Source organism: Acomys minous, assembly GCF_964271855.1.
Source record: "Acomys minous genome assembly, chromosome: 9".
Lineage (NCBI taxonomy): Eukaryota > Metazoa > Chordata > Mammalia > Rodentia > Muridae > Acomys > Acomys minous.
In genome coordinates this window covers 74,045,303-74,071,335 of record NC_140490.1, presented here as the reverse complement: position 1 = coordinate 74,071,335, position 26,033 = coordinate 74,045,303, and the positions used below count along the sequence as shown (strand labels likewise).

General features: G+C 39.4%; 1 protein-coding gene across 4 annotated transcripts in view; it reads right to left on the bottom strand.

Moving 5' to 3' along the window:
* SUGCT (succinyl-CoA:glutarate-CoA transferase) overlaps positions 1-26,033 on the bottom strand; it is a 701,020-nt gene that overhangs the window by 431,038 nt on the left and 243,949 nt on the right. For all 4 annotated transcript variants that reach the window (XM_084796224.1, XM_084796226.1, XM_084796223.1 and 1 more), the window contains one exon: positions 526-597. In XM_084796224.1, the coding sequence (XP_084652350.1) occupies positions 526-597 (72 nt within the window). The remainder of the gene's footprint in view (positions 1-525; positions 598-26,033) is intronic.

Below are 26,033 nucleotides of genomic sequence, written 5' to 3'. Positions count from 1 at the left end.
TGAGAAAGGAGATATATGAAGGGTTGGAGGGAAGAAAAGGAAGAGGACGGTGATGTAATTATACTTTAATTAAAGTTAAAAAATTTTGGCTGAGAAAATTTTAAGTTTCAATTTCTAATTTCAACCTACATACTACACTAAAAGCAACAACAACAAACAAACAAAGAAAAAACAAAACTTCTCCAGAAACCATGAGGCGGAAAGATACCTCTATATGCAAACCTTGAGGTGCACAATACATAGCATACAAAATGCAAGAAAGGGGTAGGAAGAGAAGAAAGAAGGGAAGGGAGGGAAGGGAAGGGAAGGGAAGGGGAGAGGAGGGGAGGGAAGGGAAGGGACAGGGGGAGTGTTTATTGGACTTTATGCCTCACCATTTATCATTATAAAGTTCTATGCTTTGGGTGCTAACATGGGAAGTCACGTAATCATGACTAAGCGATACTGTAAAGTTGAACTTTCCCTCAGCTGTACAATATGAACATTGGAAGCCGCCATCTACTCACTCTGGTGGTTATGGATTACCTTGCATACAACAGCAAACTGTTGGTTATTTCCTGCTCCAATAACAAGATAGCCATCCTTGGTTTTAAAAGCCTTAAAAAGAAACAACAAATGCATATGTCAGTGTGTGTCTGTACATGGGCAAGACGAGAAAAATGTCTTCAATTTCAAATAACTCTACTGAAATCTTAAAAGGTTAAAATGATGCTGTTCATCAATTCAATGGCAGCCTGATGCATGTATTTTCTCTTATAACTGCATTTGTTTCATTCAAACTTTCAAGCTGCTTCCTGTCTCTTTCAATAATTTCTAAAACATTAAACGAAGGGTGACAAAAGGCTATGCTAATGTTTCATAACACAAAATCCTACATTCACTACATTGTAGATTGATTTTTCATGTTTCCAAATTTTGTGTTTTCTTGGTTCCCATCTTTTCTTGTAGAACTTTGTATAGCAAATTGCACACTTATTTACAAAGAGTAAGAAGAATACACGACAAAAAAAAAAAAAAAAGGACTTGGATGTGTCTACTTTCTCCCAAAGTGGCTTCCTTTCTCTTACTCTTGTGCTTAAAATTCATTTCAAAGTATCTTTAATAAACGCCAACTTGGCTTCTCCCCACCGCTTGAGCGAGGGGTGGAGTGAACGTGAACAGAAGAGGAAGGAAGGGAGGGGAGAAGAGGAGAGAAAGACAATGGAAGAGGAAGGACAGGAAGGGGCAGTGTGGTGCTGGCGCTGCATGGCTCTCGAGTGTAAACTTTTGGTGACTTTCACTTTTTAGTAGTAAACACTGACATATCAAGATCAGTCTAAATCTCATGTGGCTTTAGGCCAACTGCTCTCTAGGGATAGGGTCAGATGGACAGAAACCCTCTGATTGGCAGCTTCGCCACCAAACAGCCCAGCTTAGCTGATGATCTTTATGCACAACCACTTTGGAAATCTATCTGGCACTTTCTCAGAAAAAAATGGGAATAGGGCTCCTCAAGACCCAGCTATTCTACTCCTTAGACTACACCCAGAAAATGCTCCACCATATAACAGGGGCATATCCTCAACCAAGTTCATAGCAGCCTAGAGATAGTCATACTGAGTGAGTTAATCCAGACTCAGAAAGACTCACATGGTAATATACTCATATATATATATATATAATTGGGCACTAGCCCAAAAGGCATGTCCCACGAAAGTCTTCACTTACCAGGAGATTGGGATAGATGTGAGGACATCCTACTGAGACTCTAGGTAAGAAAAATATAGGAGATGGGGAAATAGAAGGACCCAGAGGGTCCTAGAAACCTACAAGAAGAACATTATGATGGGTGCATCGTGGACCAGGGGGGTCTGCTCAAACTACTGCACTAACCAAGGACAATACAATAGTAAACATCGAACCCCTACTCTAATCTAGCCAATGGACAGGACATTCTCCACAGTTATGTGGAGAGCGGGGACTGACTCTAACATGAACTCATATGCCCCATATTTGACCACCTCCCCTTGGTGTGGAGTCCTGGTGGCACTCAAAGAAAGAATAAGCAGGATACCAAGATGAGATGTGATAGCCTATGACTATATAGTGGGGGTCCCCTTTGGTCATAGACCTCGGGGAGGGGAATAAGGTGAAAGCAAGAGGGAGGGAGGAATGAGAGGATACAAGTGATGGGATGGCAATTGAGCTGTAATCTGAATAAATTAATAAATTTTTTAAAAAAGAAAAGAAAAGTGCTCTCTAAGCTGAGAACTAAGAATTCTGGCAGAAGCGGTTGGTGATGGAAGAATGTCATGTGCACACGGGCCTATGGTGGGGAGAAGCAATAAACCACAAGAAGAGAGAGAGAGAGAGTAGCACAAGTGAGCTGCAGAAGAGCAATGCATGCCAGGTGGCATCAAAGGCCATAGGAAACATGTTACACACCATGAAGCCAATCGGAGGTCACTAAAGGGACTTGGCTGATCATGCTTACCTTTCTGAAAGACTGGCTAGAGGAGAAGATTAGAACTGAGGAGGCCAATTACGAAGTTGGTGTGATGATCATGACATGAGACAGTGTAGTCTTAGACTGAGGACCATGTGAGTAGAGACCGAAGGAAATGGGGACAGTAAATAATTAAAAGGTGGAAGCTAGTATGGTTATAATAAACTGCATATGATGATTGCAAACTGCAGGCTAAAGGAGAGGGAGGTGTCACAGGTGACACTGGTATTTATGAGAACTTTGTGAGATTTCCCAGAGCAAATTTCACAAGTACAAACCAGACCAAAATATGAACTAAAGATAAAATCTTGGCAATGACTTGCTTATAATGTGTAACTGAAGAAATCACATAAATGACATCATTTAGCAAGAAACAGAGTAGGGTAAAGACTAGCAAATGCCTAGGGGGCAACATTTTATCCTCTAATGGCTCAAGAACGCAGTGTGGAGTAGACTAGGGGGGATATAGTGCTGAGAGATGTGGAGTTAACACATGCAAACCACATCAGCAAAGTCTGGCACAGACATGGATGTAGGCTTGCCTCCTTCCCATGTAGGTTGGATCAGAGGTACTGACTGACCAGGTTCCTTGATGTTTGTACTTTCTCATGCAATAGGGGTGATTTGCAGCTTTTTTGAGGGAATATGGGATGGGACAATGAATAAGAATTCCAGTTTACTACAGACAATGAGAGAACAGAGTGCTAGAAAAAATACAATTGAAGGTGTATGTGTTGAGATACCAGATAAGTGCTTCCTTATCGAGTTTCAGTTACCCAGTCTTAGAATAAATACACACTTATATGCATTATATTTAGGACTTCCCCAGATTGATATAGGGAGAAAAGCAGTTAAGTGCAGCAAAACTAGAAAGTTCCCCCAGAATAACACTGAGCAATGAGGCATGACCTATGGACCTAAGGAAGAAGATGGTAAAGAAGAAACATGAGCACGGTGTGAATGGGGCCAGTCCAGGAGGAGCCCATGCTGACCTGCCATGATGGGGGAAGGTAAGCAAGCAAGGTGAGAGAACAAGACACAATAAACACTCAACATTGGAAAGCTTCATCAGCAACTACACAAAGGATTCAGTTTCGGGTTGTAACCAGAGAGCTACACTATGCACTGCATAAAGCAGCTGCTGATGGGAGACAGGGACTCAATTAGGCCATTTTATCAAATAATTACTTTCTCACCTACACACAAATTCCCAGTGCATCCAAATCTCTTGTATCCTAACACCAGCCCTCGCCAGTTTTGCAGACAACTCCTTGTAATTCTCTTGATTTCACACTCACCAGATTACACAGCACTCAGTATATTGTATGCACCTCCAACCTGACCTTTCATCACCTAGCCTGGCTGCAAACATCCATAACTGAAGCGTTCTTCCAAAGAATTCAAGTCCCAAGGAAAAAAAGCAACTCCCAGTTCTACATAAATTGATGGGGAAACAACCAGAAAGGTCAAATATCTACCATTCCCTAGAAACAAGATCAGAGCCAAGCCTTTCCTCATAGGACACCAGAATTTATTCTTCCTTGGAAAAGAAATTCTTTCTACAAAGTGGGTTCCATCCAAAGTGGCAAGATTCCCAAATAGAAACTGAAAGGTAACCTAGAATGTTGGTAATTCAAGGTATTAGATGTCACAACCATCCAGACAGACTTCATGAGCAAGAGGACATCTGAGTGCACAGTAGTCGGAGAAGTCTCAGAAGCAACAGGAAACCACAGCTGAGGCTTTGAGGTAACCCATATTGGGCCATGGTAAAAAGAAAGTCCTTCCCAGAGATTGTGTTTACTGAGCTTCCAGCCCTCCAGCCTGGCCCAGGGATGTCTTAGTTGCTAATCTGACCAAGAATAACAACACAGATGGATTTCAGACACCATCACCCACTGAATATAACCCATACTCAAGCAGAAGAGGGGAAAGCCTAATTATGCCATCCTGTGCTATCTTTGTAAACAGCCCTATGTGGATATCTGTAATGCTGTTTTAGTCATTCATAAGGTAAGTACAACTGGTAGGGTATCAGCTTCAAAAACAAGAACACATATGCTAAGCCTACTGTTAACAACATTTCCTTCCAGAGAAGGGAATCACTGCTGATGCCCTTCACCATGCACAGGAAAAAACGGTCATGAAGTTTAACTCACTGCCGTTGAAATGTTTTCTGGAACATCAGGCAGCTGACTTCTGGGTCTGTGCTAGTACATCGTGACAAATATAGAGCACTGTTTCCCACTGCTAACAGTTCAGTGCACCTTATGGTGCTGGAGGAGCTGGCTGCCAGATGGCAAAGGCACCGACTGCTTGTAGACCAGGAACAGTGTCGTCTACGGAATGGAACAACGCAGAAAACGGCAAGTGAGTCCCAGCCTCTCAAACTTCCCTACTACCAATTTGGCACCAGGTACACATTTTTTTTCATGTGGAATAACACATTCTGGAAACTCATTGCTGAATGTAAGCCCTTTCTTGACTTACATAATTCTCTAGTACCCTTGGAAGCAATGTTCTAAGAGGATTTCTGGCTAGAAATCACCCAAACCATAGGAAGTTTGAATGTTTAGAGGTTATGTTTGAGGCTCTCTTAACCTATATAAGATTTTAAATCACTTGGCTTTTGGCACCACTTGTAGAGGAAATTACAAGGAAGGGCATGGGGAAAAGTCTTCAGTCATTTGTGTCCTTCACAAGTTACCAAGGGATATAATTTTCCTTATAGTACTTTGAGAGGAAAGTCTGTTTTCCTTCAAGAAAACTACAGCAGAAAATAGTGAGCCAAGTCTTTTTTCCTGAGACATGTGCAAGAAATCACTTCTGATAGTCCTGAACTGGCTGTGTCAGAGTGAGCCTTAAGCCAGGTGACTTGGAAAGTTTATCTGTAGCACCCACTTTTAATGGAAAGTGAAAAACATGCTCAAGTTGAGCATCTGATTTTTCATAAACACTGCAATGTAAAACTTCTCTTCCAGTATCAATCTTTCCTTAGCTTCCTCTTATACTCCATACATGTTATGACATCCATGGCTTTCTACTAGTTACATATCATGAAGAAAGCGTCATTTGAGACAAGAAGCCTTCACCCACTTCAGACTGATGGGAGAGGTGTACAGAGGAGACCTTTAGTCAAGCACTCACAGAATTCCACCATCACCAGCTAAAGACTCAAGATAGAAAAATATAGTAACTAGAGTTAGAATAACCATATCTTAAAGAAATTTATAGAATTGATTGGTAATGTTTTTCAAGCATATCTTAACTGCATCTCCACATTTATTAGTGAAAATAATCACAAGCCATAAACAGTAAGGCAATAATTCAGAAACAACACTAACAACATTAGACCTGCGCAGGCCCAGATGACAGATAAATGTTAGCCCAGGATAATCTGAATGAGCATGCTTAAGGAAAGCAGTTATAGGAATATTTTATGAGTGTGTAGAGGGGAATTGGTGGAAAGCCTGCCAGGATCATATGTGAAATCCCTATAGTTGGCAACTTGCCTACAAAATGTGTGTTGGCTGTAGGGTCCCAGCTATAAAGACAAAGCTCAGCTGACTGCTCCAGATTCTACATAAGGAATTATGATTACAGGGTGGAAAATGGACTGCCAGGAACCTGCAAGTTAACCAAGACAAACAAACAACAGCAACAAAACAGGGAATGTAGGAAAAGCAAAAATCCAGCACCTACAAAAAGGTACATGCTGCAAGGAGTTCAGTCTTTGATACATATAGGTCTGTGGACAACAGACAAAGGATAACCTTCAGGTCTCACACACTAGACAACTGCCGTTACACCAGAACCAGAATGTGTACAACAGATAGCACTGTTCTGGTTTACATCAATACCACTATGTGACTGCAAACTCAGAGAATGAAGAAATACTAAACACCCTAGTGCTGTGATCCAAAAACATCCTTAGAGTCATGGGTCAGGGGTGTCCAGGATATCAACAAAATAATATGGGGTACCTCCATGCCCTTGATTGCCTCATAGAATTTAATGTACAGTCCCTCTTGCTGGAAGATGTGACCCTCTAGACAAAGGACTGGTGGAATCCAGCTGAAACTGAAGTAAAACTCTCCTCTCCAAGGACTAGTCCTCAAGAATCTAAAGATGCTCAAAGGAAAAAATCCATGCCTATTGATGTAAACCTAGCCAACTGTTTGCAGCTGATAAGGTCACAAACTCTGGAGAAGAACCTACTAGCACCACTTTCCTAAACCAGTATAATTTCTAGCTGCATCCTAAATATCTATCATTACAAACACAGATAAGTGGCTCTCACACCTGAAGTTTTGCAGCAAATGGAGTTTCAAAAGTCCATCTCTGATCAAAATTCTGAGAACAGTTGGTTATAGGGTACCCAACCTTAATTGATACATCGACAACACAACTCCTACACTGAAGACTCAAGGAACATCACGGAAAAGGCATGGAATACAATAAGAGCCAGAGGACCAGGATAACTATCGTAAGGCATTGCTTCCTAAAAATGACAGGGAAGCTGCATCCATGAAACCTCAACAATATGGTTGCTCAAACACAGCTATCACGATGGCAATGGCAGATAACATGACAATACAGATAGGGGGACTTTCATGGGGCTCTACCCTGGATGAAAAACTATAGCAATCAATGGCTGCTTAGAGACAGAGCATTATTCTTCTTTAGGGAAAAGATGATGATAGGTTTTTTCAATCCCAAGTAGACATCCCTAAAAAAATACACATAAGAAAAGCTCTAAAAGGACTCAGAAAGTGGTATTTATATGTGAACATATATGACATATACATATATGCAACAATAAATAAAGAAGACGTCATGAATTTGATGGGAAGGATGAAGGAGCGGTAGGAAGAAGAGAAAGGATGGAAATTATCTAAATATAGTAGTCATTTATGAACTTCTCAAAAGAAATTTTCTGTATTTTTATTAACTTATTCAGATTATATCTCAATTGTTATCCCCTTACTTGTCTCTTCCCATTCCTCCCTCCCTCCCTTTTTTACCCTATTTCCCTCCCCTAGGTCTGAGACAGAAAGGGACCTCCTCCCCCACCATACGGTCACAGCCTATCAAGTTTCATCTTGGTTCAAAAGAAAATTCAAAGATCACGCTTTTCTTTAAAAAAAAAAAAGAGGGGGGAATACTTAACACTATATAAAAGACTTAACTGAAAACTTTGGAAGCAGAAAATAGAGTCTGGGAGCAACTCTCAGGAATTCAAAGATAAAGGATCATGGCCCTCTGAGAAGAGCAATATACCAAGAAGGACCACCACAGCCAACTTCCTTCTCCAAAGATGATCATGGGAGTTTGAAGGTGAAGCTAGGTTAAAAACAGATGGTAGCTATGTTCTCCTGGCAGTTCCTGGTGCCCTCAGCTGAGACACTGGCAGTCTCCATTTCTCTACTGAAATATTTTTACTATATTTTTCTACAACCAAAGTTTACCATCGAAGTCTATAGCATTAGCCTCTAGACCTTGTCTAGAAAACACTACAGATAGTCATTACCAAATAATTGGGCATGAGCCTGAAAGTAAACTGTGCTTTCCACCCAAATACAAAATGAACTCTTGGCCAGGGACCTGGAATCTAAAGTCCACAGGTGACAGTAGAGAATAAGTGTGTACTGGAGGAACATGTGGATTTCAGGAACAAGTGAAATGTAGTCCTTAATTAGTACACAAATTAAATAATTCCTAATGATTATCTACCAGATTCATAGAGCTATTTCCCATCCAGTCATCATTAGAAAGGCTCCCTCTGGTAACAGATGGGAACAGGTGCAGAGAGACGCACAGCCAGACATTATATGGAGAGAGACTCTAAATTGGGGGTGTCCATCAGGCCCCTCCCTTTGGAGCTAGGGGGACCCTGCAGAAGAGTGGAAGGAAAGACTGTAGGAGTCAAAAGGATGGGGGCACCAGGAGAACATGGCTACTGAATCAATACACAGGGTTCATATGTCCTATGGCTCACAGAGGCTGAAGCATGGGTCTGCACCCCCTCTCTCTGTATATGCCTTGGCTGTTAGTTTGGTGATTTGTGGGCCAACAATCTGTGGGAACAAGTATGTGTCTGACTCTTTCCCCTGCTCTTAGGACTCTTTTCCTCCTATTGGGTTGCCTTGTTCAGCCTCAATGGGAGGGCCTTTGTCCTAATGTACTTTGTTTGTTGTATTTAGTAGTTGTCTCCTGGAGCCTCGTCCTTTCTGAAGGGAAACAGAGCGACAGTGGATCTAGGGAAAAGGAGAAATGGAAGAGAGAGATGAGAGGAGTGAAAGGAGGGGAAACTGATTGGGATGTATTGTATGAGAGAAGAATCTATTTTCAATATATATATATATATACATATACATGTATATGTGTGTGTGAATGTATATATATGTACATACACACACACATATATCCTATATCTAAAGCAAGTCAACTTAGGGTCAAAAAGAGCTTCTAGAAAATTCCATCTTAAAAATTTATAGACAATTATAGAAAGTAATGGAATAGGGATGGTGTGATGGCTCAGTAAATAAAGGTGTTCGCCACTAATCCTGATTATCTAAGTTTGATACACATGCAGAATGAGAGAACTGACGTCCACAAATTACCTTCTGATCTCCAGACATATTCTGGTGTATACAAAGTATGTCAACATGTGTGTGTGTGTGTGTGTGCACGCACACACACACACACACACACACACACACACACACACACACACATACACACACACCAGAGAAAGAGAGAGAATAAATAAAATTTTTTAAAGCTTGGATACCCATTGCAGGACCACGAGAGCACCTCCACACTCCAGGGTTTGGATTCTCTTTTCTACACTGGATAAATCCCACACCCTTGTATATGATACTTATACATTTTACCACTGATCTACATCAAGATCCCTTGAACTTTTTAAAAGACTCATTCCTTATTGAAATATATGAAACATCACTACAGGGAAAAATGTAAAACACCAAGGAAAGAAACTGAGGAAAACATTAAAGGACGGAAATACCTCCTGTGCTCGTGGATTAGCAGAATGAATACTGTAAGGAACGGCTATCATTCCAAACACAATACACATACCCAGCGCCATGTCCCATCAAACCCCAGTGTCATTCTCTACAGAAACAGGAAAAACAATTATAAAACTCATATGGAAGGCAAAGCAATTCTGAACAAAAAGAACAATCCTAGTAGTATCACCACACATGGTTTCAAGTTATATTAAGGTGTCGAAGTAAAAACAACCAAACCAAACAAAACCAACAACAAACAGCAACAACAAAACAGCATGGTATTACCACAGAAACAAACATGTAGACAAATGGAACAAATAGAACAGACCCAAATATAAACTCACAGAGCCTTGTCCTGCTTGGGTAGAACTGGGAACTTCTTTCAGACTAGCTAGCACACACAAGCTTAAGGTGACTACCAGGGAACTAAATTTCGACTCTGTGGTAGAGAAGATCTGTATGATAGGACACAACATTTCAGAGCAAGGTTACTAATGAATTCTCTCCTTGTAAAATTAATAATCAGAGGACAAAATAACTCATGAATTGAGTTTACTTTCTTTCTCAACTCACTAGAATCTATATGAGTTAAGTCCTAATCAGCTGATCAAAGGTGCACAGACCCTTCTATATATGAGAAGAGAGAAAAACAGACTTAGATTTCTAGCTAAACAAGTCAGAACCATATTAAATTGCCATAATATTAAAGCCTCAAAACATACTTTAACTATTTCTAGTCTGTGAAACAATCACTTAGAAAATATGTAATCTGAACATTATTCTGTATGCACTTATGTCTCCAACACTGGTTATACCCAAGAGTTGGATTCCCACAAGCATATACACCATGGCTGAGTCCAGATCATGTCCTATAAACCATGTTGAATTAGGAAGTGGTGTCTCTCAAAGTAACATAAGGGTAGAATCAGTAGAAACCATTCAAAACAACATGAAAAGAAATTCAAGTATTTCTGGCTTATCAGTAAGAAAAAAAAAGAAAACAAACAAATGACAACAAAAACTGTTTCTAGTCTCTTTAGCTACTTAAGAGGACATATCTGGTCATCTGTGCCTTCCCCGTCTTACCATTTGAACACTCCCCATTATCTAAGGCATCCAAGGGTAGCAATGATATGTTGGTTTATTTTAGAGTTTATTTGCCTGTTTGATCAGTATTTATATTTTAGTTTGTCTGAGATCCCTGCCCTATGAATAAATGTGAAAATCACTGAAGAATTTTTTTATATAGTAACAGAATGTGTTAAGAATAACTTACCATTTTCTGTCTCCCAAACTATAGCTCTTCATTCCAATAGTAAAAGGTATGTTTAATAAATATTTCTCTTGAAGCTCCTGGAAAAATCATCTCTATACAGTGTTAAACTATGTAAAGCTATCATTCCATGACAATCAACTGATTCACTAGTCAGAAATCAATCAATTGCAGCAGCTCAAGGAGTCACCTTAAGAGGTCGGGTTGGGATGGTCACATTAAGGCATAAGCTAAGTTAAAAAGTCAGAGATTCTCTGGAAAATAAGTCTGAGACAAAAGACTAGAGGAAGCAGAGACACACGGACGAGGCAGCTGCCTCATTACTGATGGCACCTTGGTCTTTGTCACCAGGATTTTTGGCTGTATATCTTATGGAACTGTGGTCTACCTCCCTACCCCAAGCCCTGGCACTTCAAAAATTTGTATATTTACACTTATTTGGAAATCATTTTGTACTACATTCTTATTTTCCCAAGCCAATTCCATGAAACTCTTGCATAAAGAGTAAATAGAACAGTCTCTTTCTGAGCAGCTCTACTCAGATATGCAAATCCAAAGATACCACATACAACATACCTTCTCTTCACTCAAAAAACAAATTAAGAAATCAGGTTCAACAGCCTATTTTAACTATATTCTTCAAAAATCAAAAGGATTAACAGTATGGTCGTGGCATACACTTTTGACACCAGCACTCAGGAGGCAGAGGCAGGCAGATCTCTGAGTTTAAGGCCAGCCTGGTCTACAGAGTGAATTCCAGGACAGCCAGGGCTACCCAGGGAACCCAGGGAAACCCTGGGAAAATTAATGAATTTTCGATCTCTAAAGAGGCCTACAGTTTTTCAAATGATATTTCTCAAATTAGTTTAGTCAGCAATTCCTTTCAAACTCACATAAATTAATTTTTCTCAGAAAAGCACCACAGAACAATCTAGAATGTGTGTGTGTGTGTATTTCTTCAGATCTGTCCAGGAGCAACCATAATGTTGGCTATATGAGTCTTTGTTTTCACCCACATTTATTTTACAAGTTAACTCATCTATTCTATATCATATTTAATATTATCTATTCATGGGGATAATCATTTTTGCAATTTTGTATGATTCCCTAAGTAAAGGCTTTGGATAAATGCCAAAAGGAAAATGCTGTAAATTAGTTTACTCTAATGTATCCCTGTGGCTCAGCTTTCTAAAATAGGAGAGCTGATCATCCGAAAGGTTTTTTGTTTATTGCCTTGCTTGTTTTTATCAACTATGAAATCTTGTTAATCAGATATCATAAGGAGAGAAAGATATCCATAAGAACTGAATAGTTTATGTTCTTAGAAACTTCTCTACATATGCTGTTATTCAAAATTTTTGGGCTACAGTATAGTTCAATGGTGGTAGTTGCTAAGACACGCTTTAGTTTGAGCCCAGTCTCCTCTCTCTCTCTCTCTCTCTCCCTCCCTCCCTCCTTCCCTCTCTCTCCCTCCTTCCCTCCCTCCCTCCTCCCTCTCTCTCTCTCCCTCCCTCCCTCCCTCCCTCCCTCCCTCTCTCTCTCTCTCTCTCACACACACACACAAACACACATACTCACACACACAGACACACACACAGACACACACACACATTAAATAATTACTCCACTGCTTTGCCCCTGAATGGTTTTATCTCCTCTCTGGTTCCATGCTCTTGTAAGTCGTTTAGTACTTTCCTTTTTATTCTAAATAGTAAGTGATTTAGGTAAAGCTCTGGAAAACCAGTAAATCTTCTCAGTCCTTTCTGAAGGAGAAGGGCTGATCTCCCCTAACATATGTTTTACTGTAAACAGACTGATCATCTGGACTGCCTGAATAGCTATTAGTTAAGTGGTTACCTCGTGTGCCAGACATGAGGCTAAATTCATCTTGCAAATCACCTTGTTTATCAGCACAATCACGCGATACCTGGATCATTATACATTTACTATTTTCAGGAAGTGAAAACGCCAGAAGAGAAGCAGCTTCCTGACGTTTCTGCTGGCAGCACCTTCGCAGAACTCTGGTTCTCTCGTCCCTGAGGCTGGGAAACACACTCCAACTGCCTTTCTGGCTCCATCTACCAAGGCTGTGTGACTGATGCCTGAACCTAACTAACAAAACAATATTCTTTATAGGTGTTTTATGGCCCCATCCAAATAATTTCATAAGAGCCAACCTCTGCCTCAGGTAAGGGTCCTCAGACCAGCCCTGTGCTGCAGCTCACTGGTTAGAGTCCCAATACCACCTCTCCTAAGCTAAAAAAGTTTCTATTTTCTGGGATCTAATTTCTATTTCTTTTTCCTAACTGTTCTGGACTTGGCAATAAGAGACCAAGATTCTGCCACTGATTTGCTATATGGCCTTGGGAGAAATCCCTTGACTTGTCAGGTCACAGTTTCCTTGGGTATAAATCTGGGGTATTAGACTAGTCTCCTTTAGCTGTAAACGTCTGTGATTTTTAAGATCAAGTATGAAATTCTGAGAGGAGGCTTGTTTGAAAAAATAACAGCGAAAAGAAAGAACGTGATCTAATCTAGAGATCTTTCTCATTTTATTCTAAAAGTTTGGGACTACTTCATAAATGTTCACCTTTACTTAAAGACATTGAAAATGATGCTATTTCAAAGTGGCACTATGGTATATGTCTACAATATCTGCACTCAGAAGGCTGAGACAGGAGGATTGCTGCAAGTTTGAGGCCTGCCTGGGCTACATAGCAAGATCCTATATTGATGATGAGAATGACGGCGATGATGCTGATGATACTGATGCTGATGAACTGTGGACATTTTACATGGTAAGAAATAAGAAAGCCCTCATACAGAATAGTGAAACATGGTTCCTGAGTTCACAACCTTCCTCATATATAAATAGAACACAACATTTACAACCACTTACTCTGTAATATATTTCTTTTGGCTGGGAGTTAACTATGCAAGACTCTGTAGAACACTGACTTTTTTTCTTTATGTTACTGAACAAAGGCATGCTATTATGTAATGACAAGGGTCTTTGAGCACTCAATCTAATTATTACTGTGGGGTTTTTTGTTTGTTTGTTTTTGCAGATAATTATGACTTCCATTCCCTGACCACCTACTATTGGGCCTAACTCCATGCTTGATCATTTACATATGTAATCTTTTTCTTTCAAAAAGCCTACAGGGTATGTATAATTACCCCACTTTTCTCATAAGAAAAGTCCTTAGGGAGTACACTAACTTTTTTTTTGAACAACATATAAATAAGAAACTAGGATTGAAAAGGTAAGCTTGCAAACCTGCTCTGCTGCTCTGCCCTGAAACTGCATAACATGAATCGATTCACTGTTTGAACAGTCACAAGACCTATGGAATGCATATTATACAATAATGCTTCGAAGTGTCACAGGAGTTTTATCAGCTAGAAGCAATCATTATCTCCGTTAGGTAGGTATATAAACTGAAGCATATAGAAATACAACTTCTCCAGAGTTACGTAGTAAAAAATAAATAAAAATAAAAAAAACTCAAGCTTACCACCCCATACCTGCAATGCACTTAAAATCTGGTAGAAGCTTTGGTTGGAGCTAGAAGGAAAATATGCATTTATTTTGATGTTCCACAAAATAATATCTAAGGAATCTGACTGATAATGAATGTTTAGCTAGAATTTCAAATAACTAATGAAATTCCTTCATTTCTACTACTTTTCACACACTAATACATGTTATAGAAATGTAAAAAAAAAATAATAAAGACCTCTTTGGATGGAACACAATTGAGTAAACCCATCTCATCCTAAATAGGTCAGTTCCCCACAACTTCTTTTCTTTATGGTAACTATGTATGCTAACAACGACCACAATAGTGATGAGGACAATGATGATGATGATGGTGGTGGTGGTGGTGGCGGCGGCGGCAGTGGTGGTGGGAGCAGCAGCAGCAGCAGGAACAACAGATCCTAGACTCAATTGTTTCTACCATTAGGTACTATCCCACCATGGAAATCACACTTTAAAATTTAAATACCAAAAGTTCATTTATAAAGATAAATGGCATTGATCTCTTTAAGATCCTAAAACACTAAGATTTAGGATCTTACTGGCAATAATTGTATATAATGTTGTAAGCCTGAACAGAGACACTTAACAAATATTTTGTCAAATAAATGAGAAAAACTTGAAAATGGGAAGCGGAAATAATATATTGCCAATTGTAAAAAGGTTTTAAATATCATAAAGTTCATGATAAACTTTAACTCCAAATAAACTCATTGATGTTGTAAACATTCACTGTGTTGGAGTGTTTAAAATTTTATACATAGAATCAAATTCTCCATTGCAGCATTAATTTTCCAGTGCCTTTTCAATAGCATCTTAAGAAAATACACATTAAAAGATGGATGCTTTACAATAGCAGTGCATTGGAGCCAGGGTAATGAGCCTTATGTCAATGTTTCCATTTAAGACACTTTTTTCAGCAGTTTAATGACTGGACTATAAAAGTGTGACTAAGTGAAACCTGGCAACTGCATTCTTAGTAACATTTTTAAAAAACTGCAAATAAACTAAAAGTAATGGCTTTCCATTGGGTGATTTTTAAATATAGTTTTTAGGAACATACACTGTTAAGGAAAGTCATATAAAACTTTTGTTCAACTGCTTTCATAAGTATATTTTGGAAGTGTGTTGCCAAATGCATTTAGTCAAGTCTTTCTCTATAAAGTGGCCTGTTATTTGAGATAGGCTGCCATGTTCTTTCATACTAGATACAGAACACATCAGGACGATTACTCCTGTTCTACATTATCCATCACAACATTTGGCAGTTCAGATATTTCTACTAGGGTGACATATCGAGTAACAATAATAAAATCAAATGGGAAATAATCCTTCATTTAAAAGCCCCTGATAGGGTCCAGGGATGTCTGCTCAAACTATTGCACTAACCAAGGACAATACAAGTAGTAAACAATGAACCCCTACTCTGATCTAGCCAATGGACAGGACATCCTCCACAGTTATGTGGAGAGCAGGGACTAACTCTGACACGAGCTCTGGTGCCCCATATTTGATGACTATCCGTAGGAGGGGAGCCCTGGTGGCACTTAAAAAAAGAATAGGCAGACTACCAAGATAAGAGTTGTTAGCCTGCGACCATAAAGTGGGGGAGGAGATCCCCCTCGGACATGGACCTAAAGGAGGATAATAGGGTAGGGGCGGGAGGGTAGAAGGAACAGAAGGATACAAGTGATATGAGAACAATTGAGTTGTAATCTGAATAAATTAATAAAAAATTGAAAGGTTAAAAAAAAGCTGCTGATAACTGTTTGCAGAGCTGAGAATGTCAATCAGGAGTCAGAGACAGTAGATTCAGCTTGTGTCACCTCCATAAGCCATTACTTTGTGTGAGCCAAGGAAGCTACTTAACCTAATGATGGCTTAGTCATCCCATTTTATTAAAAATATTATTTTATTTAATATTTATGTGTGTTTTACCTGTATAGATCTCTGGGTACCATGTGTGTGCCTGGTGCCGACAGAGGTCAAAAGAGGTTATTGAATCTCCTGGAACTGGAGTTACTGATGGTTTTGAGGTATTATGTGGGTGATAGGACTCAAGCCTAGGGTCTCTGTAAGCATAGACACGGCTTTTAACTGCTGAGTCATCTCTCTAGCACCAGCCATGTCACTTTAAGACTGACAACAGCATGATACAATGTCTATCTCTTGGGTCCATTTATTTAGAAATTACCTCTTAGAGCAAACAGCATTAAGCCAGGCATTTTAAAACTTGCTTCATTTAAATACAAAATAATTTTTATATTTTTATATAATGAAAATTATAAAATAATGATAATTTCTCTAAATGAATTATTATTAATTAGTAGAGACTGTGCATTTGGGAAAGCTGCTTATATATGATTTGTTAATTCTCTAAGTATGAAGAATAGCAAGTCACTTACAATCATGTCAACTTCTATGTACTAACAAACAACTTCTTTTTATATATTTTATTAATTTATTCATATTACATCTAAATTGTTAGCCCATCCCTTGTGTCCTCCCATTCCTCCCTCCCTCCCATTTTCCCCTTACTCCCCTCCCCTATGACTGTGACTGAGGGGGACCTCCTCCCCCTGTATATGCTCATAGGGTATCAAGTCTCTTCTTGGTAACCTGCTATCCTTCCTCTGAGTGCCACCAGGCCTCTCCATCCAGGGGACGTGGTCAAAAACGGGGCACCAGAGTTCATGTGAAAGTCAGTCCCTATTCTCCACTCAACGTTGGAGAATGTCCTGTCCATTGCCTAGATCTGGATAGGGGTTCGAAGTTTCCTGCCCGTATTGTCCTTGGCTGGTGCCATAGTTTGAGCAGAACTCCTGGGCCCAGATCTGCCCATAAATGGATTCAACTAGAAATGATCATAATGAGTGAGTTAGCCCAGAAGCAGAAAGGGCCAACTGGTATATACTCACTTATATCTAGACACTAGCCCAAGGGGCATGTCCCATGAAAGTCTTCACTTACCAGGAAAGTGGGTCAGAGGGGAAGCCATTCTATTGGGACTTTAGATGAGAGATGCATGGGAGAATGGGGAAATAGAAGGATCCAGAGGGTCCTAGAAACCTACGAACACCTTCTTAAGATGCCTAATTGGCAAAAACAACCAATGTTTCCAATGTTACATTCAACAATGATGCACTGTGGTAGTAGGAGGCATAACCTCAGTGGTAAAATATTTACCTAGCATGCAGGAGACCCATAAAAACAAAGAAATAGAGGTATGGGGGCAGGGGGTTTCCAAAAGATTAGACTGAATGTAGATTGGTCAGAACACACTAGAAGTGATCAAACACCAGAACATCCTTCGCCTATTATCTTGATTTATGATTCCCACATTTCAAAGTTCACTCAACCCCTAATTGATCCCCTTCTAGACCAATGAACACCCTCAGTGGGATTCAATAACTAGCTTCAGCACTTAATGTATACTAGTGGTGTGTGTGTGTGTGTGTGTGTGTGTGTGTGTGTGTGTGTGTGTGTATGTGTGTTACATCTGGTAGTGATTCAGATTGTTGCTCTCTCCTCCCAAAATTCTAACCAGTCACAGGGAGAGAAAACAAAACCCAAAGGTTAGGAGCACGGGTTCCTTTCTGCAGCTCACCAACACCACATCTTAGCCCTTCTCTTCCTTTGAACAATACAGGTAATACCTACCTCTCAGGACTTCTGCAGGGACTATGAGACAATGAATGCAAACCACTTAGCACAATATTGGAACAGCGCAAGCCACACATGCATGCCATGGGTTTTAATTAGCCATACTTGAAACACTTCAGACAAAACAATGAAGAAAGTTAGGCTCTTTGCCAAAGGTAACCAACAAAGTCAATTATTAGAGCTCAGCTTTCTCCAGGACTCCCAAGCCCTGCATCCTCCACAGACAGTTTCTTGGCAGCGGGTCTCCTTACCACTGGGCCTGGACTGTAAATGCAGAGAGGGTCAAGGCTATGAACAAGTCTCTCGCTTCCTCTCATGGGTACCAGGTAATCATACATGTGAAGAGAGAACTGCCCAAAGTGCAAACCGATCTTACACATGGCTTTGTGGCTTCAAAATAAAACTTGAGAAAATAGCTTTTTAATGACTACTCTCCTTTTCCTTCTATTTAAGCCAAAGTTACTTTCCCTCTTTAGTAATGAATCAAGTAATTCATGAGTAAACTGGGGATACTGCCTAGACTCAGAGTTGGCTAGTAATATACAGAAAGTATATGTGGTTAAGTTTTTGAAAAAAGATGAATTCCTGATATCAAGTGTCTCATTACACTACTTTCAGTACCCTTGCTATCTGCCAAAAAAAAAAACCTCACTAATAAAACCCATGAAGAATTATCATGCCCAACATTCACTTACAACATGTAAATATAAACGTTGCTTTTGTTCCCTGCAATAACAATTCATCACCTCATAAGTCAACATTTTCTTTATGGTTTTGCTGTATCTCGTTACAAAAAGAAAAAATTCTGCTATAATTTACAGTAATTTTCTTCTATAAAAAATATTCATGCCAATATAACTTCTAAGTGTACTTATAACATTGTAGTATAGACAATGAACAAGGAAAAGAAGAAAATATCCTTTCTCAACTTGGACATATATTAAAAACCTCTGACTGGAAACTCAATAGACGATTCTACTTCTTAATGGTATTTTTAAATTTCTTGTCACTACTTTAGTCTGGAGAAGTCAGACTCAGAAAAAAAAACAAACTAAAAAGACAGTGTGTTTCATTAAAAGACATTCTTGGTATTGAAGAGAAGCCTACCCAGATTTCAGTCCACTTCCTACAATCTGCCTGCATACACCCTGCAGCAAGATGACGTCATCCTCGGCCCTGGGACCTTTTCCTCTGTTACCACAGTTGGTAGGAAGTAGACAAGCGTACCTGACCAATGTTTGATTCTCAAAAAGGCCCGCAGTGGCTGCCATGATTAAAAGGGTAGACTGGTGGTAACATTCCCTCAAGCATTTGATGTAGGGAAATGGGGAGAGAAATCTGACTCTTTCTCAGAAAACTATGAATAGCTCTACCTCATGACCCAGCTACACCCCTCCTGGGCATATACCCAAAAGATGCTCCACCAAACAACAAGGACATTTTCTCAGTTATGATCCTGGCATTACTCATAATAGCTAGAAGCAGGAAACAATCCAGATGTCCCGCAACTGAAGAATGGATAAAGCAACTCTGGTACATTGACATGATGGAATACTATTCAGCTATCAAAAACAAGGAAATCATGAAATTTGCAGACAAATGGATGGAGCTGTAAAAAAAAAAAATCATCGAGAGTAATCTAGACCCAGAAGGACATGCAGGAGATGACAACACACCAGGATGACATGATAAGCCACTGAGATAATAACACACTGAGATGATAAACCACTGAGAAGATAACCCACTGATATGGTACCTCACTGACAGATGCCTCACTGAGATGATCCCATTGAGATGATACCTTACAGACACAGTACCTCACTGAGGGAAGACCTTGACGAAACTATCCCTTACTGAGACGAAACCTACTCCAAATCTTCTCTTATCAGATGTGAGGCCAATCATTTCATTAACGGAACAACCCATCAAGACGGAATGAAAATTCTCAACATATATCACCATTTCATAAAAGAAACACTACTGGATTTATACATAGGTTAAACCCAACAGAATAATAATATTTCAATATCACATTCTTGCAAAAGAAATAAAATAGACACCAAAACAATGTTTGAATCGAGTGGCCAGTAAAACGAGCAGTTTAGTTCAACAACTTAGCCACAATAAATAGTCCTAGAACAAATGCTACTTTCCAAGTATCTTTGCAATACATTGACTTAAAGTCCTTAGAATAAGCGCTCAGGAAGATGAGATGGCTGAAATGAGCAAATTAAGTGGTACACACAACCAATAAGCATTAAAACAAAAAAAGTCAGTGTCCTCAGTTATCAGAAAATGCACATTACATTCTATCTTATTCCAGACAGATGGCAGTCATCAAGAAAACAAAGAGCAAATGGTGGCTACTATGCAGACAAAAGGGCAAAGGCAACACTCATATACTGCTGGTGGGAATTGTTAATCATCCACCCAATGTGGAAATTCATACGAGGTCCCTCAGTATGTCATAAGCACTACTGAAACACTAATCCTATAACTTAAGTTAGAGAACCAACCTAGGTGTCCATCACCTAGAGGAACTGATAAAGAGAATGGGGTTTGTCACATGTAACCAGTTAGCCACAAGCAACGATGAAGCTATAGCCTACAGTAAAATGAATAAAAATGTACATAATCACATTAAACAAAGTAAGTCAGTCTCAAAAAAGTCTCCTCAGCACGTCTAAGACTCTACGTACAGATAGATAAAACCACAAATGAACAGAGGACATGAAAGATGAAGCAAGGAGGACAAATGAGAGGGGAGGGAAGGAAGAAAATAGGGTGGTGGCATAGTGGGGGAGAATATTCTCTAAGTTATTACACAGTGTACCACGTTCGCATAGAATGGCTGTAGGTAACTCTTTATGATAAAATATAAACAAAATGAAATCACAACTTGGATGGATCCCTGAAAATGAATAGTCACTCTTGGTGAAAGAAAGCGACCTTTAAGAGCATCACTAACTAGGAGGGAAACTGTACAGAACACTGTCATTGTCGTCCCCGCCCCACCCCCACCCCCACTGCCCCGACTCCTTCATCAGGAATTATCTGTTCTCATGCTCTTCATGTCGTCTTCTGACCTCTGCAGGCATCAGACACACATGTGGTAAACACACATATATGCAGGCAAAACACTCATACATAAAATAAATAAATATAAACAAACATTTTTAAAGAAAGGAAGGAACACTACTAAATCCATCTTATGACTTCAGTGTTAGCCTCATATCCAAACCAGAAAAGGTATATTAAAAGTAGTATAAATTATTTTCCCTCATGAACACAGGCTTAAAAGTCTCCAATAAATTTTTTGGAAAACCATATTATTTTAGAGTGAAAAAAATTTTAAACACATTTTTATTAAAAAATAAAATAATTCACGTTACACCTCATTGGCTATCCTATCCCATGCATCCTCCCATTCCTCCCTCCCTCCTGCTTTCACCCCATTCCCCTTCCCTATGACTGTGACTGAGGGGGACCCCCTCTCCCTGAATATGATGCTTGGGTATCAAGTCTCTTCTTGGTCGTCTGTTATCCTTCCTGCAAGTGCCATCGGGCCTCCCCATCAAGGGGACATGACCAAATATGGGGCACCACAGTTCATGTAAAAGTCAGTCCCCAGTCTCCACTTAACTGTGGAGAATGTTCTGTCCCTTGACTAGATCTGAGTAGGGGTTTGATGATGACTGCACTATTGTCCTTGGTTGGTGCCATAGATCGAGCAGAAACCCTGGGCCCAGCTCTGCCTATCATAGTGTTCTTCTTGTAGGTTTCTAGGACCCTCCGGATCCATCTATTTCCCTGTCTCCTATATTTTTCTCATCTAGAGTCCCAATAGGATGTCCTCACCTTTATCCCACTGGAAAACCATATTTAAGAACACAGTAAGAGGCCAAAATGAGGACAATTTGCCCAATGGCTGGCTCGTTTGCCACACTTGAAGACATCTCCATAAGGAGGTTCTTTGATGTTCATCATCTTCTTTGAGGTAGTCTAGGTGTTGCCAAGTATAAATCTGTCTTGTTGTCAAAGAATCCTTAAAATAATTAAAGCATCTTTAAATGCCATATTCTGTAGGATTCTGAGGTTTTTGAACACCTTATCTAACTATTTTACCTTACCTATCAATAGAGCCTTATCTATCTGTTACACCTATGATGTCTATTCTTGCGATAAAAATAGACTAGTAACTGATATGGCTATGATTTTATCAATTTACAATTAACTTGCATAATTTACTATCCAAAACAGCCTGCAGTAGCACTTTCAAAGTATTGGAGGTAAACCTTGTATTCTACTTGAGTTGTATGGGTACAAAACCTCATTTTAGAGTAGAAATATATATAATGTGTGTGGAGAATAATCTTAAATGTAAATTCTATACAACTTCCAAAAGTAAACTTATTTTGCATCAATATAATAAATTCTATGCAAATGAATTAAAAATAACCTTGTGAGCAACAATTAAGGCCTTAAGTTGTTTTTGGTTCTTCTTGCTGTATGTAGTTTATATGTGTAATAATATAAATGTATATGTAAAAAAATAAAAAATATTTTTAAAAAGCTACTTGCAAACAGCAGCGCATCAGTTATGAAGATGTATGGAAGCATGAGCATACGCTTGTAAGTTGAAGTTTAAGAACTTGTTTAATTGTACGTATCCATGAGTATACACATATTTAAAATATGCTTAGTGGTCTAATAATGAAGACAGGCCATGTTTATGTGAAGAGTTGTAAGTGTGTAAAGCTGGTGTAGCGGTGCACACCTGTAATCCCAGCACTCAGGTAGGCAGAGGCAGGCAGATCTCTATGAACTCGAGGTAGGCCTGGTCTACAGAGTCCAGGACAGCCAGGGCTACAAGGGAAACCCTGTCTTGAAAAACAAACAAACAAACAAACAAAGAGTTGTGAATGTGGGGGTTCTCTTTTTTCTTCAGTTTTTAACTTTTGTAATTAATTTTTTAAAAAGGACTTTAAATTCAAAATAAAAAGAGCCTGATCTATATGATGGTTTGAAGCCAACCAGGTCTACACAGTGAGTTCCAGGACATGAATAGTTAAAATGTGAGGCCCTATCTCAAATGAGTGTGTGTGTGTGTGTGTGTGTGTGTGTGTGTGTGTGTGTGTGTGACACATATATACATGTGTGCTAAAAGAATACACTGAGATCAAGACCCTGACCAAGCTGATTTCAGACCAGCAAGGCAAAGTTGGTTCAACATACGCAAATCAATAAATGTAGTTCACTATATAAATAGACTTAAGGATAGAATTCTCATGATCATCTCAACAGACACAGAAAAAGTCTATCATAAAATTCAGTGCCACTTATTGATAAAGTCTCTGAAAAACTAATAATATAAACAATATAGCTCTACATAATAAGTGCTATATATGGAAAACTATAACAACCATTATACCAAATAGGAAAAACCTGAAAGCATTCCACTAAAATGAAGAATAAAGTAAGGGATCAACGCTCCCCTCACTTATTATAGGTAGCACTAAAAGGCTCATCTTGAGCAAAGCATGAGAGACAGGAAAGGGGATTTAAGCAGAAAAGAAAGAAGACACAGTACCCATCTCTGTAGGTGATATGACCCTATACTTAAAAGGTCCCAATAACTCCACTATAAAACGTATAGAACTAACAAACACCTTCAGAAGAATATCAGTTGGATGCAATTCCTGCATATAAAAACAATAACCTTAATATAACAATAATGATCTTGCCAAAAAAGACATCATGTATAAAATCTATTAATAATAGCTTTTAAAAATCAAATAAAATATCTAGAAATACATCTATCTAAGGAAGGTAAAATATATCTACAAGAAAACTTTTAGAACCAAAGCAACTAACGTTGTCCTCTGAGCGGCTCCACCCAGCAGCACTGCAAAGCAGATGCTGAGACTCACACATTGGGTGAAGCCTAGGGAGTCTAGTGGAAAAGTGGAGGGAAGGAGAACAGGACCCATAGTTGTCAAAAGTTCGTCAAGAAGACCAACAGAGCCAAGTAACCAGGGTCCAGCGGGGCCTGTGGAGTCTGAAGCAGCAGCCAAGGACCATGCATGGACTGGACCTAGGCCTTCTACACAGATGTAGCCAACGAGCATCTGAGGCTTCATGTGTGTCACCTGGTAATGGGAGTAGGGGATGTCTCTGACATGGACTCTGTTGCCTGCTTTTTTATCACTTCACGCTGACTGGACTGCCTTGCCATGCCACAGAGGAAGAGCACAACACACTCAGTCTTCATGGGACTTGATAAGTTGGGGTGGGTGGGTATGGGAGGCTCCCCTTTTCTGAGAAATAGGTGAGCAGCATGAGGAGGGAGATTCTACAACTGGGATGTAAAGTAAATAAATTAATTCATAAAAATTTTTAAAATCAATTGAAATTATCTAGAAAAAAACTATCTAAGAAGATGAAATATATCTACAAGAAAACATTAAGAACCAAAGAAACTAAAGATGACATTAGACAAGAGAAAGACTCCCACGCTCGTGGACTGACGAAACCAATCTCATACAAATGACAATATTCCAAAATCTACAGATTTGGGACACCTATCAAAATTCCAACCATATTCTATACACTAGGAACAACAACAAGAACAAAAAACAAAGTAAAGCAAACAAACAAACAAAAACTCACATAAAGTTCATATTGAATCACAAAAGGTCACAATCAGCCAAGGCAATCCTACGGAGAATGAAGGACACTTGAGGCCTTACAATGCCTAATGTCAAACTGTACCACAAAGCCATGGGTTGGTGTTTTCTGCTTCTGTTTTTATTTTTATAAGTAAAAATGAAATATTACTAGTACAAATCAGAAATTAGACTAGTGAAATATAGATGAGCCAGAAATAAACACATAGTCACCTGCTTTGGGTTTAACAGTGATAAAAAGTTCTAACCATATGAAAGTTGAAGAAGAAATAATTTACTTGTTTGTTTCCTCTGGCTTTCTCAGATACATTTTTAAATGCAGCTCAGGCCCACCTGCTTAGAAATAGCACTTCCCAAGAGGTCAGGCCATTCTCTATCAGTAAGTGATAAGAAAATGCCTACAGGTATGCCTACTGACCAATCTAAAGAAGACAATTCCACAGTTGGGAATTTTTCTCTTTTCATATTACTATTAATTTCTGGCAAGTTGGCAAAACTAACCAGCACACCAAATTTTCAGCAAAGGGTCAAAAATATGCATGGGGGGGGGGAAGGACACTTCTTCAATAAATGGTGTGAGGACACTGGATATAAAGCTATAGCCTGCTTCCCCCGGCAGGGACTGCCTCACCCGACCACAGGAGAAGATGTGCTGGGTCCTGATGTGACTTGATGTGCTCTGGTGTGTTGTGTGCTGGGAGGGGGACTCCCTTTATCTGAGAAGTAAGGAAGCATAGGAGGAAATGAGAGGGAGGGTGGGACGGGGAGGAGAGGAGGGAAGAAGGTGTAAACAGGATGTAAAATTTTAATTAAAAAAAAAAAGAATGAAACTAGATCATTATTTCTCACCCTGAACAAATAAATTCTAAATGGATCAAAGACCTCATTACAGACTATTTTAAAACTGCTAGGGAAAGCCCAGTATATCAACATGAGCTCTCTCATGCACAGTGCAGTGTTCTAAGTAGCTAATCTATCAACCTCAATTCCTTTTGCATTGAATTTAAAGTACACCCTTCTCCAAATAGCATATAAGTGATTTTCCATATTTTAGGACCTATGAAGCCTTTTAATATGTAAATCTTTAATACATCTGGTATTTGTTCTCATGGATGAAGTGAGTTAGAAATTCAACTTTCCCAACTGAAGTAGAAGGAAAGTGGGGAGAAGCTCTAGGAAGGAGGCCAGACCCAGACAAGCAACATTCTTGAGAGGAAACCATAAGAGCAAGAAACCTGCTATGGAAAGCTGGACTGAGGAGCAGTGCTCTACAGACAGACCATAAACCACGCCAAGGGGAGTTTCCCTATTTGACTTGCCATGTCTCTAACTTCTTCCAAATGGCTGTGGC